Source organism: Chlorocebus sabaeus, chromosome 16, assembly GCF_047675955.1.
Source record: "Chlorocebus sabaeus isolate Y175 chromosome 16, mChlSab1.0.hap1, whole genome shotgun sequence".
Lineage (NCBI taxonomy): Eukaryota > Metazoa > Chordata > Mammalia > Primates > Cercopithecidae > Chlorocebus > Chlorocebus sabaeus.
Window position 1 is genome coordinate 51,305,174 of NC_132919.1, and position 12,887 is coordinate 51,318,060.

General features: G+C 56.5%; 2 protein-coding genes across 11 annotated transcripts in view; both read right to left on the minus strand.

Annotated features, from left to right (window-relative positions):
- The window catches only part of LLGL2 (LLGL scribble cell polarity complex component 2), a 51,258-nt gene extending 49,031 nt beyond the window's left edge, over nt 1-2,227 (minus strand). For 5 of the 7 annotated variants that reach the window (XM_037993839.2, XM_008011769.3, XM_037993838.2 and 2 more), the window contains exon 1: nt 2,089-2,226. The gene's annotated coding sequence lies outside the window, so the exon portion shown is untranslated. Of the gene's footprint in view, nt 1-2,088 lie in introns of all 7 variants that reach the window. The other 2 variants (XM_073005034.1, XM_037993834.2) reach the window with 2 other exon arrangements.
- Nucleotides 2,228-3,174: 947 nt separating this feature from the next.
- Nucleotides 3,175-12,879, minus strand: TSEN54 (tRNA splicing endonuclease subunit 54). Of its 4 annotated transcripts, none has more exons than XM_008011756.3 (11): nt 12,418-12,879; nt 11,645-11,809; nt 11,420-11,483; nt 11,254-11,337; nt 10,843-10,941; nt 9,470-9,522; nt 6,414-6,515; nt 5,396-6,212; nt 4,559-4,619; nt 4,133-4,249; nt 3,175-3,647 (listed from the first exon to the last, which is right to left on the minus strand). In XM_008011756.3, exons 1-11 carry the CDS (start codon nt 12,648-12,650, stop codon nt 3,577-3,579), a joined length of 1,866 nt encoding a protein of 621 aa, XP_008009947.1. In that variant the 5' UTR covers nt 12,651-12,879; the 3' UTR covers nt 3,175-3,576. The 4 variants fall into 4 exon arrangements, with proteins under 4 accessions (XP_008009947.1, XP_008009948.1, XP_008009951.1 ...); XM_008011757.3 differs by having other exon boundaries at nt 5,584-6,212; nt 12,418-12,860; XM_008011760.3 differs by lacking the exon at nt 12,418-12,879 and adding an exon at nt 11,926-12,051 and having other exon boundaries at nt 5,584-6,212.
- Nucleotides 12,880-12,887: the final 8 nt, after the last annotated feature.

Here is a 12,887-nt window from a genome sequence, read left to right on the forward strand (position 1 = left end):
AATTAGTTGTGCATGGTGCTGTATGCTTGTAGTCCCAGCTACTCAGAAGGCTGAGGTGGGAGAATCACTTGAGCCTGGGAGGTCGAGGCTGCAGTGAGCCTCCATCTCCCAGTGATTGCACCACTGCACTCTAGCTTGGGTGACAGAGCAAGACCCCGTCTCAAAAAAAGAAAAAAAAAAAGTTACTAACAGCTGGGCACAGTGGCTCAGCTGTAATCCCAACGCTTTGGTGGGAGGGTCACTTGAGTCCAGGAGTTTGAGACCAGCCTGGGTAACATATGGTGAGATCCCATCTCTACAAATTAAAAAATACATTATTAAAGAAAAAAAGAATTTGGTCAACTTAGTTTAAAAAAAGAAAAAAAAAGAGAAAAAAAGTTACTTTTTTTCTCTTTTATTTTTACGAATGTAGTGTCATTTTAATGTAATTAAAAGCATATTAATCTGACACCAAAGAGGAAATGCCATTGCCTCAAGGAACAATGGGGAAGCCAAATGACCCTGGACCCCAGAAACCCTGTCCAGGGGTCCCCACAAAGATGGGCCCAGTCTAACTTCAGAGAAAAGGAGTGAACTCCGATTAGAAGCCCAAGAGCTGAGTTTGAGACTGTCTGCCACAGCTAGCACTGTGGGAAGATCGCCTAAGAACACTAACCCCAATAAAGTTGAGCCATCTCTCCCACAATTCTCCTTGCGCCTCTGCTCACACAGACCCAGACAGTTTTCCTCAAATGCCACTTTATTTTTTTTTTGAGACAGGGTCTCACTCTGTCCCTAGGCTGGGGTGTGGTGGCGCTATAATGACTCACTGCAACCTCTACCTCCTAGGCTCACGCAATCCTCCCACCTCAGGCTCCTGAGTAGCTGGGAGCACAGGTGCACGCCACCATGCCTGGCTAATTTTTGTTATTATTTGTAGAGACGAGGTCTCACTATGCTGCCCACACTGGTCTCAAACTCTTGGGCTCAGGCAATCCTCCCGCCTTGGCTTCCCAAAGTGCTGGGATTACAGCGGTGAGCCAATGCTCCCAGCCCCACATGCCACTTCTGACCTTAGCTTCCCCCGGGCTGGGCCACAGCTCTTCTGTGGCAGCTCTGCTCTTCCTACCAGGGTTTCCTTGTCACCTTGACACACCCATTCCCTCCCTGACCGCTCCCTGCTCAGAATCCTCTCTGTAGCCCCTTCAAGAGAACTCAAGGTTCTCTTGAACTACAAACTCCTGCAGGGGGTCCCCGGAGCCCAGGTTAGGGCTGCCGGCAGTCTGCAGTCGCATACGGATACCCAGGGGAAGGGGCGCCCTACTCACTCAAAGCTCACCTGTACAGGTGAGAGCCTCAAAGCGCCACTTTACAGCTCCCCTGGTTACGGTTAGTTCTCCCCAAGCCAAGGCCCAGTGTGTCCACCAATCGTCCAGCTGGAGCAAACTCAGGTACACTTTCTTTGGCAAGATAGAATTTTCCACTTCTCGCCAAATCCCACAGCGCTAACCCCACCCGTCAGCATGGAGGGCAGACTGGGTCTCCGCACCGTCATGTGAAGGTGTCCAAAGCCGCCCCGGCTGGAGAAAGGCCGGAGACCGAAGTCCCTCCCGCGGGCTTCCTGCGTCCGGGGATTAGGAGGCACAAAGGGCCGGCAGGGACACAGCCCAGATGGCAGGGGCTAAGCCGCCGGGGCACCGCGCTCCGGCCGCCGCCCGTGGGGAGGGGGTCACCGCAAACGCGCGTCGCCGACCCCGCTGGCCTGGCGCCTACACGTGGGTCCGGGGACTCCGTCTTTGCCCGCGGTGCCTCCCGCACCCAGCCGGCCCGGGCACCTGTTCTCCTGCTAAGCCAATATTATTGGGCAAACCCAAGCCCAAGTTTCAGTCATCGCGCGGATTAGGCAGAGAAGTTCCCCGCGGAACTTTCTACAGGTGTCTCTCTCCCAGGCCACGACAGCGACGCGGACAGGGGCGAGGCGCACGGACCTGGGCGCAGCCCTCCCGCCCTGGCCCGACAGCCCAGGGGTCTGGGGTCTTGGGCCTCTCCGCCCCGGGCGGGAGTCCCGAAGGGGCGGACCCCGCGGGGCCAATCCGGCGCGCACCTCACCTGGAACCCCGGGCCGGCCCCTGCCCGAGGCCTCGGCGTCCCGCGCCTGCCGCCGGCCCCGCTCGCTCCGCCGCGCCTGCCCACGGGCTGCTGGGCGGCCGTCTCCTTCCTGCTCACCTCCGGCGCGGCGAGCCTGGGGCGGAGCCGCGCTATTTACATAAAGGGCGAGCCTGCCTGGGCCCAGCGCCCCGCCCCCGGCCCGCCCCCCAGCTCGGCGCCGCTGGGGCGGGGGCACTCTCGGCGGTGGGGGCTGCGTTCCGGCCAATCCGCGGCCCCGGGGAGCGCGGGGCGGGGCCTCGAGAACTGGCTCGGGGCTCCGCGGGCCCGCCCCGGCCTCACCTGCGAGCACCTGGACGCAGAACGGCGCGCCGCGCCCAGTGTCCCGCCGCCTCCCGCAAGCGGAAATAGTTCCCGGAATGCCCGCGGTACCGGGCCACCTCCCAGACTCCAGGGGAGTCGTCCCTCCAACTCCCCGGAGCTGCCGAGGGAGGGGCGGATCCGGGCCAGCTCCTCTGCCAGAGCCCAGCCCAGACAGGGCGACCGGGGGACGCAGGGCCGGGTTTCTAGCCCCACAAGAGGGGTGGTGTGGGGACCGGGGCGTCGCAGCTAGACGCCTTTCCTCCGGGCGGGGCGGAGGGGAAGCCCACCTCCTCCGTGTCGGCCGGAGGGTCTGCAACAACGGGTGGAATTTTTAGCAAAAGCGAGGGAGGAGGTTGGAGCGACGAGAAGCGGGAGCGGAAAGGGCGCGGAGACCGGGACTGCAGCGCGCTCCACCGCCCAGCTGCAGGTGGCGCCTCTCGCCACCCGCACCCCGCTGCGCCCAGGGAGGGCCGACGGCGCGCCATCCTCCCTCCTCTCTTCAGGAAACCCTGCAACGCCCCATCCCCTCCGACGCAGGCCCGGGAAAGGCTCAAAAGGTTCGAGGTCGCGTTCCTGCCCTCCCGCGGGTTTCTCTCACTCTTAGATCCCGCACCAGAAGAAGCGGATGTCCTTGAGTGGGCAAAGCAGGGGTGAGGGGCTGGGGGCAGTTCCACTGACAACAGGACGGGGGCGAGAGGGGTTTACCCAGTACATACAGAAACAGCAGAAAAGAAATCTATTTTTAATGGCTTTGGCTTTATGGCACGAAGCAGGCACCCTCTCGTTAAAGGCACAGAGTCCTCTCTTCTGCCCCACCTCCTGGGTCCTTAAAATCGAGTCCTGAGTTCCAGAGGGGTCACTGCAAGGCAGCAGGGAAGGGGAGAGGGTCACAGTTTTACTCTGTGAGTATCAGACACTCAGGGCCAAGGCCCATACTGGCCCCTGAAGCTACAGGTTAGAGTCGGTACAGGAGGCAGCCGAGATGGTCCCTGAGAACAGACAGTCCCGGTCCCCTGGAGCGAGCTCTATCCCCTGCAGAGCTGTGAGGTCAGTGCTCTACATCCTGGGGCAACGTGAAGTCCCTGAAGCTGTAGAAGGAGATGTCACCATGATCCACCAGAGCAAAGATCAGAGGGACATCCCCACTCTGGTAAGACAACCGCTTGAGGCTGCAGAGGTCTGGGACAGGCTCATCAAATCTGCAGGGACAAAAGGTTAGGGTGAGACCCGGCCATAGCCCATCCTAAGCTCTACGGCTCCCAGATAAAGAGATTCTACGGAAGGAGTTGGGGTGCAAGAATTCTGGCCCATGAGCTCATCTGTCTGAAAAACACAGGGCTCTAATGAAGAGGGCCCCAGAGCCCTGGTTGATGAGGTGCTAAGAAGAGCAAGGTGCTCACCACTCTTAGCCTGTAAATTCCCACAATCTACATCCCTTCTGCTGGGTGAGTCTTAGACTAAAATGGCATTGGAGAGAGACTACCCTAAAACGCTAGCAACAAGGAGCTCAGAGTAGGGCAGCACAAACTGGCTGTGTGACCTTTTATAGGTCACTTAGCCTCTCTGGACCTCAGGCTCCTCTCAGAGATTGGCACACTGGCCAGGGGAGTACAGAGGAGTCCCACTTGGTTCACAGGAGAACTGGCAGCAGCTGGGGGAGGGGCAATGCTGGCTCACTGCGTACCCACTAATACACATCCGGGCATAGGGTTTGCCAGGGTTATTCTTTCGGAATGTGGCCACAGCGTCAGCCTGGTAAACATCAAAGCTGATTTCCAAGCCCCCAGACTTCTCCAGCAGCCTGACAATACAATGAGAAATGTTATGACATGAACTTTTCTCCCCAACCTTTCTTTTCCATCTCACCCTTTCCCTCCATCAGTGCCAGGAAGCAGCCTCACAGAGGTGCCACTTGAGGGTTGGGGACTCTGAACCCTTGGGCTAACCCACTGGTTGTTCTCCCTCTTCCCCAGACCCACATGAACAGTAGGTATTGCTCAGAGCTAGGTGTAGGGGTAGGGATCCCTGGAACAGTTTTCAGGAGCCAAATCCTAACCACCAACTCCTGGCGGCCAAGGTCCTGCAGAGATGGCACTGCTTGGAAACTTACTGGGCACCTCCATCAGCAAGGTGTGTTGTCTGCAGCACAGAAATATGCTGAAGGACCACGGCTACAAGGACAGAGAAAACAAGGTACTGGGAGGGGAGTCACATTTCTCAGTCTGCCATCTCAGATGGCCAGATTTAGCAACTTTTTTTTTCCTTTTTTTTTAAAACAAGAATCTCACTCTGTCACCCAGGCTGGAGTATAGTGGCATGATCTTGGCTCACTGTGACCTCCGCCTCCCAGGTTCAAGCAATTCTCCTGCCTCAGCCTCCTGAGTAGCTGGGATTACACGTTTGCACCACCACACCTGGCTAATTTTTATATTTTTAGTAGAGACAGGGTTTCACCATGTTGGCCAGGTTGGTCTCGAACTCCTGACCTCAGGTGATCTGCCCACCTTGGCCTCCCAAAGTGCTGGGATTACAGGCATGAGCCGTGTCCAGCCTAGCAACATTTTTTTTTGTGTGTGTGTTTTTTAGTATAAGCATATCCCATGCAATTTTTGGAACATACTGATACTGAAAAATTAGATTTATACTGAAAGTCAACTTGAACTGATCTGGCAACCCTATCTAGTTACCTACAATCTACCGCATTCCCATGAAGGCTTTAAGTAATTTGGGATCCGTTAACACACTGAGCTTATTCTTTCCCGATTGGTTCCCTGTGCTTAGAGCAGACAGCAAGCCTTTCTTTCACTTGGCCAAGAAGGCACCTCCTTTTTCCATCTAACAGGTTGCAATCACAGCTAGTTGGTGGCAAAGCCATCCACATGCATGTTGTTTATGATTTTAAGGATATGGTTATAGTTTTCACCCCTCCTTACCTCTCCTGACTCACCATCTCTAAGCATTCCCACACAGGCCCTGCTGCAGCCGCGGGAGAACTGACCGTCCTTGTGGGTCCACTCCCTCCTCCCACATCTTTCTTAAGCCTCAATCCATCCCGGTTCATCCATGCCCTTTCCAAAGTCCTGCGATTCCTCAGCTGCCAGTGGCCCTCGAGGATGTGGCAGGCTGAGGGGGTACCTGGGGAGCTGGCCTGGCCGGGACTCAGCAGGGGGGTGACGGACTGGCCCCAGAGGTGAGGGGCCCGGCTCTGGCTCCTCTGCAGGTGCCGCCGCTGCAGCAGCTCCTTGTACTCCCGCCAGCTGGAACAGCTCTGCACCTCGGGATCAGCGTTGACATCTTCCCGGAACCGCGCGGCCTCCACGTGGTGCTCCCGTTCCCGCCTCGAGAGCTTCTCCTTGCGCTGGTTCAGCTTCTGGCACCAGGACTCAGCATCTGTCTCCCGCCCAGCCACGTTGGCCGGGAGCAGTTCTGGGGCTGGGGCGCGCAGGAGGGTGTGGCGGCTGTCTGAAGCCATGTTGGGGAAGGAGATCTGCTCGAAGTTCCAGCGCCGCTTACCGGCCCCCGTGACTCCGTTCTTGGCTCTGCCACTCTCCCAGCTGCACCCCACCCCCTCCCTGGCCGGGCCAGGGCTGGGCCCCAGGGACCCCAGAAGCTTAAAGGGGCCCCCTGGGCCCTTTATGGGGCTTGACTCCTGGGGTTTCTCCTCTGGGCATTGGCTGGGCTGGCTGCAGGGAGGTGGGCTGGAGGCTGCCAGACTCTTGGGTTGCAGGGAGTTGTCCAGGGCCTTGGCCTTCTTATTAATGGACCTGAGGGACGTGGGGGAAAAGCAGCACATCTGCCCCTGGTTGCTAAGGTGCACACGTCCCATGGGAGCTGAAAGCAGGTCCCCTAGTGTCTCCCTGAGCCTGCGTGGGAGCTGCCCAAGCCTAGTTCTTAGACAGCCTGTGCATTTTCCAAGGTCCCAGACATTAGCACTCCCTGGGGGGCAACCCTGATGTGGGCGTTACCGAGGGCTGGAGCTGCTCCTCTTTCTCTTGCCATCTCCATCCTCCAAGTGCTGCACGCTGGCATCCAGGTTAAGCTGCCTCTCATACGGGGACAGGACAGAGCTGCAGGGTGAGAACAGTGGGTGGGCCACTGACCCACCTCCTCAGCCTGGGGATCTGGTGGGATGTGTAAGGAAATGGGCCAAGGGGACAGTCAGTGGGCCAGGATCGGAGCCACACTCAAGGGCTAAGGCCCTAAGTAGACCTGCATGAGGAGTACAGGCCCAGCCATGTGCCTCTGTCTAGGCAATGGCCCAGAGGAACTAGCAAACTTGGAAAATACAGAAAAATAAAAACTTTGGATAACTGTTGTTAACATTTTTCTTTCTTTTATGTACACACTGAATAATCTCTCTCTGTATATTTTTTCCTAACCAAAATGGCATTATACTAGCATACTGCTTTGTGATTTTTTTTCACTCAATAATATATTGTTGACACAGCCCCCTGACACTGCAGCATTCTTCCCTGCTGTGAATTTTTTTCTTTTTTTTTTTTTTTTGAGACAGAGTCTCATTTCGTCGCTAGGCTGGAGTGCAGCAGCGCGATCTTGGCTCACTGCAACCTCCACCTCCCGGGTTCAAGTGATTCTTCTGCCTCAGCCTCCCAAGTAGCTGGGACTACAGGTGCGTGCCACCATGCCCAGCTAATTTTTGTATTTTTAGTAGAGACGAGGTTTCACCATGTTGGCCAGGATGGTCTTGATCTCTTGACCTCGTGATCTGCCCACCCGGGCCTCCTAAAGTGCTGGGATTACAGGTGTGAGCCACTGCACCTGGCCTCCCTGCTATGAATTAAGTAAGGCTCTAAGGCTATGCTGTTCAATACAGGAGCCACTAGCGACAGGTGGCTATTTAAGTTTGTTTTTTTTTTTTTTTTTGAGATAGAATTTTGCTTTTTCGCCCAGGCTGGAGTGCACTGGCAAGATCTGAGCTCACTGCAACCTCTGCTGCCGGGGTTCAAGCAATTATTGTGTCTTGGCCTCCTGAATAGCTGGGACTATAAGCGCCTGCCACCATACCCGGCTGATTTTTTTCTTTTTTTTTTTTTTGTATGTTAGTAGAGACAGGGTTTCAGCATGCTGTCCAGGCTGGTGTCGAACTCCTGAGCTCAGGTGATCTGCCCACTTCAGCCTCCCAAAATGCTGGGATTACAGGTGTGAGCCACCACACCCAGCCTATTTAAGTTAGATTTAAATACATTTAAATTAAATGAAATTAAACATTCAGTCCCACAGTTGCTCTAGCCCCATGTATTAGACATCACAGACACAGAACATTTTGTGTTTTTTTTGAGACAGTCTCGCTCTGTCACCCAGACTGGAGTGCAGTGGCGCAATCTCGGCTCACTGCAACCTCCGCCTCCTGGGTTCAAGCAGTTCTCTGCCTCCGGAGTAGCTAGGATTACAGGTACCCCCCACCACGCTCAGCTAATTTTTGTTTTTTTAGTCGAGATGGGTTTTCACTATCTTGGCCAGGCGAGTCTTGAACTCCTGACCTCGTGATCCACCCGCCTCGGCCTCCCAAAGTGCTGGGATTACAGGCGTGAGCCACCGTGCCCAGCCAACACAGAACATTTCCATCACTACAGAAAGTTCTATCGGACAGAGCTGCTCTAAAGGGATAACCTGTCATTTGTGTGAGCCTGTCTCCTGTTCAACTTTTCTTTGCAAGTACACTGATTTTGCACAGTGAGGGTGTTCTGTGTGACTCCTCACTAAATCCAAGCTCTGTGAGGGCAGTGATTTTGCTCTTCTGTTCTCAGCGATGTGTACAGACCCTGGCCCCCAGCAAATAATAAGTATTGTTGATTATTCTCACAGGTGAACCACTATACACATCCACGATTCTTTCCTTAGGATAGGTTCCACTTTCAGAAAAGAGAAGATGTAGAGCTGGGCATGGTGGCTCATGCCTGTAATCCCAGCACTTTGGGAGGCTGAGGCAGGAGGATCACTTGAGGTAAGGAGTTTGAGACCAGCCTGGGCAACATGGTGAAACCCCATCTGAACTAAAAATTTTTTTTTTTTTTTTTTTTTTTTTTTTTTTTTTGAGACGGAGTCTCGCTCTGCCGCCCAGGCTGGAGTGCAGTGGCCGGATCTCAGCTCACTGCAAGCTCCGCCTCCCGGGTTCACGCCATTCTCCTGCCTCCGCCTCCCGAATAGCTGGGACTACAGGCGCCCGCCACCTCGCCCGGCTAGTTTTTTGTATTTTTTAGTAGAGACGGGGTTTCACCATGTTAACCAGGATGGTCTCGATCTCCTGACCTCGTGATCCGCCCGTCTCGGCCTCCCAAAGTGCTGGGATTACAGGCTTGAGCCACCGCGCCCGGCCTGAACTAAAAATTTTTAAAAAAATTTAGCCAGGCATGGTGGCGCACGCCTGTAATCCCAGCTACTCGGCAGGAAAATTGCTTGAACCCAGGAGGCAGAGGCTGCAGTGAGCCGAGATCACACCACTGCACTACAGCCTGGGCGTGAGACTCTGTCTCAAAAAAAAAAAAAAGATGTGCCTGCTTTAGAGCTTTTATGACATACTGTAACTGCAAAAGCTATACCTGTTTCCATTCCAAGTCTGAAGATCTCTGCCTCTTACCAATGCTGGATTATTAAGGTGTTGAAGGAAAAAACATTTAACCTGGCATAAAAAATGTGAAACCCTACTAATGGTGAATTCCTCACCCAGTCCTTCATTTAAGCATACACTCTACATATCTGCCTGCGCACCTACTAAGTGCCAGGCACTGTTCCAATCCTGCCTCTCAGTACTCACACACACTCAGCTGCAGGCGCAAGTCATCTGAAGAGGGGGCTCGATTTCATAACCCAGAATAAAATGAAATGACCTGGATTCCTCCCAACCTGCCTCTCTCAGAACACTTCCAGCAGAGGCCCCCAGTCTGTGCCCCAGAAGCTGCACTCTAGCCAAGGGTTCCAGGTAAGGAGAGGCCATTTTCTACCCAGGACTAGTCAGCCAGGTCCCAGGAATAGAATATGTGGAAACAGCAAGGGGATTTACCTTGGTTGGAATCGTCGAACCACATAACCCAACCTCTTCAGGTGGCTGAAGACCTCAAAAGAAAAAAAAAAAGGAAAGCTCAGATGGCCACTCTTGAAAACACCAAATGGTTTCTCCAGACACAGGCCATCCCCACAGCCCTCTCTGCCCCTCCTGTACACCCCCAGATTCTAAACCCTGTGACTAAGGTTGGACCATGCTCCATTATGAACACCGTCCCCAAAGATCTCAGGCTCTGAATTCCTGTCCTCCCGCTTACCTTACTCAGCACAAATGACATTTAGCCAAATCCCAAAAAACTGATAGCCATGAAACCAGAAAACCACCATGCTCTGAAATTCTTGAGTATTTTGACACAAAGCTCACGAGAGTGAAGCTGCCAACCACCATGTGAATAAAACGATGGCAGAAGGTGGTGGGCATCTCTCCAGCCTCATACCTCCACCGATGCAGGTGGGAAGTTTCCGGTAAGGAGCCACATGTTCAACCTTGTGTCCCTGCGTTCATATCAGAGGGACATAGACAAGAAGTCCCCCATCCTGCTTCTCTTAGCAGGCTTCAGCACAGCTAACCACTTCCTCCTCGAAAGACTCTTCTTTTGGCTTCTGTGATGCGACTTTGGTTTTTCTCCTACATCACCAGACACTCCTCAGTCTGTTTCTGCTTCTTATCTGCCCCCTCTACTCAGAGAGCCCGAGGGCTCAGACCCAGCCCTCTACTCTGATGACACTCCCACAGAGCCCAGCAGTTTAAATACCATCCATGTGCTCATGGTACTCATATTTACATCTAGTCTTGACCTCTCCCCACACTCCAGACTTGAGAGTCCAATTGTCTGTCTGCTTGACACTCACTTGCATGTCCAAGAAGCTCCCCAAAATTAACTTATGGGAAAGAGTTCTTTTGACTGGTTTCTTCCTCCCAAATCTGCTCCTCTTCATTCTTCCCACCCTTCATCCACTGGTGCATACCCAAATCATGGGCGGTAATCCTGGGTTCTTCTCTCTCCTTAATCCTGACATCCAATCCATTGGCAAAGTCCTACCCATTCTTTCTTCAAAATATTTCTGAGATTCATCTATTTTTCACTCACTGCAACCCTACCCACCCCCAACCTGGGACATGCCCCTAGCTTCTCTCACCTGAATGAACAGCCCAGTCTCTTTGAATTCTCCTCCCGCACCTTATCTTCTCCAGCCCTGGGTTCTATGCGAAGCCAACAGGCCTCCACAATGTAAGCCTCATGACAGCACAGCCCTCGTCTGCCCTGCAGCCCCAGCATGTGACACTGTGCCTGGCATCTTATGGGTGCTTGTCAATACTCATTGATTCAGTGGATAGGTGGCTTCCGGGGGCAGGGTGGTGGCAGATACCTGGTACTGCAGGAAGGTCACAGTGTCGTCCGTCAGCAGCAGCTGGTAAGCTTCCTGGATAGACAGTGGCAGGTCTTGGTGGAAGAGGTGGATGGAGCCCTGGAAGTGGGGCCAACAGCTCAGCTTATGAGCCCTCACCGCAGTGCCTCAGAGAGATGGGCCTACTTCCCAGCTCTGATACTTCCCCCTCCCCCTCTCAGCAGCGCATCAAGAATGTGACCAACCAGGAAAGTGGGGCAGCATCACTAATTTGGACTGGAATCCCTGCTCCCTGTAACGTACTACCTCCTGCTCTAGAAGTTCGGTTATCAGTTCTCGAAAGACCGGGTTGTGTGTGCTTTTTCTCCGATAAAACGTGTCCTCCCCATTCTTTGGTCCCAACTCCTTCCCCACCTCCCGGGTCCCACTCACACACTCCAGCAGATACAAGGCCTCTTCCGGGTGAAGCCGCTGCCGGCCCTGCTCTGAAAAGCCCATGGTCTGCCAGAACTTGCCCTGTGTGGGGCCCAGAGCAAGCGTCACAAGGGAGGGAGGAGGGCAGGGAGGGCGGTCCCCTGTCCCGGAGCCCGCCGCTCACCGCAGGAGACTTCAGCTCCACGAAGCCCTCTTCCGGCCTCCACTCGGCAGCCACCAAGCTGCCCCTGGCGAGGAGTGGGAAGGGGTCTGCGTCAGTCCACTCGCGAGGCTCCGCGGCCCGCCTCGCCCCCGGTTCCCTCACCCCCGGGCCCGCCTTGCCCCGGTTTCCTCACCCCCGGGCCCGCCTTGCCCCCGGTTCCCTCACCCCCGGGCCCGCCCCTCTCACAGGCGCTCCACGCGCTGCTCGGCCAGCAGCTGCCAGAGCTCTTCCCGGCACCGGCGCAGCCGCTGGGCCTGAGCCGCCGAGCCGTCAGGCAGAAAGTCCTTGGGGCCATGCGAGCGCTGGGGCAGCTTCTGCGACCGCGAGCGGGCGGCGAAGAGCTCCCGGGCGCTGGGGGAGAAGGGGACGCGGGGTCAGCGCCGCGCATCGGGGGCCGCCGGGCCCGGTTTCCCTACCCGCGCTGGCCCCGCGCCTCCCACACCCCCTCCGGCCAGGCCGCGCCGCACCTGAGCACGCGCCCGGCGGGAACCTCCACGGCCGCGGGCTCGGGCTCGGACTCCATCCCGCCGCCGCCTGTCTTTACGCGCGGCGCCACGCCCCGCCCCGCCCGCCGCCGGAGCTCCGCGCTGTCCTAGCGCCCGCCGACTGCCTGCCGCGGCAGCCCCGCCCCCTGCACCGCCCCAGTCCGCTCTGCGCCCTCCTGACTGTCCCGGGTCCTAGCGCCCTCCCGGAGGCTCTCGCCCCGACGCCGGGTCTGGGAGCTCAGCTCGCAGGTTGCTGGAGATGCAGGAGCCCCCTCTTTTGCCCCCAGGTCTCCTCGGGGCTTCTCTCCAGTAAAGCCTGAGCAGCCGGCGGCTGGAGTGCAGTGCGAATGGTCATACGTGTGACCGCCCCTCCGCCGCCCCGCGCTGCTTAGTTCCCACTGCCCGGGCTGGGCAAGGAGGGAAGAAGGGCGAGCGGAGGGTGTGCAGATTCCGACTTTGCAGGCCGAAAGCTACCCGAGAACTGTCAGGAGTGGTCCGGGGAGGTTCGCCGTTCCTTCGGTCTCTTCCGTCCGGTCCCTACGGCGGGGCTCCGAAGCTGGGTTTCGAGGGCCGGGGGCGAGAGGCGCTGTCCGGCCCACGACGGTGCTGAAGCGCCACCTCCGCCCGGCACGAGCGCCTCCTCGAGGCTGGGGTCCCCGCGCCGCCCCTGCAGGCCGCTCTGGTGCCGTGCCGCTAGGTGGTGCCATTGACCGGCCAGCGGCTACGGGTGGGCGACGCCGGCCGCGGGCGGGGGGTACTGCAAGTGGGGTCCCGCGTCTTGGTTGCCAACCCCCTTCACCTTACGTCTTCTCTCCCACCAGTCAGGCCCAGGGTGTCTCGCCCTTGGGTCTAAGTCCAGGGCCCCAGATCACCTCTGCCCCCCGCGCCCCCCGCCCCTCCGTTTCACCTGGGCGCATGCGCTAATTCGGTCAGCGCCCCGGGTC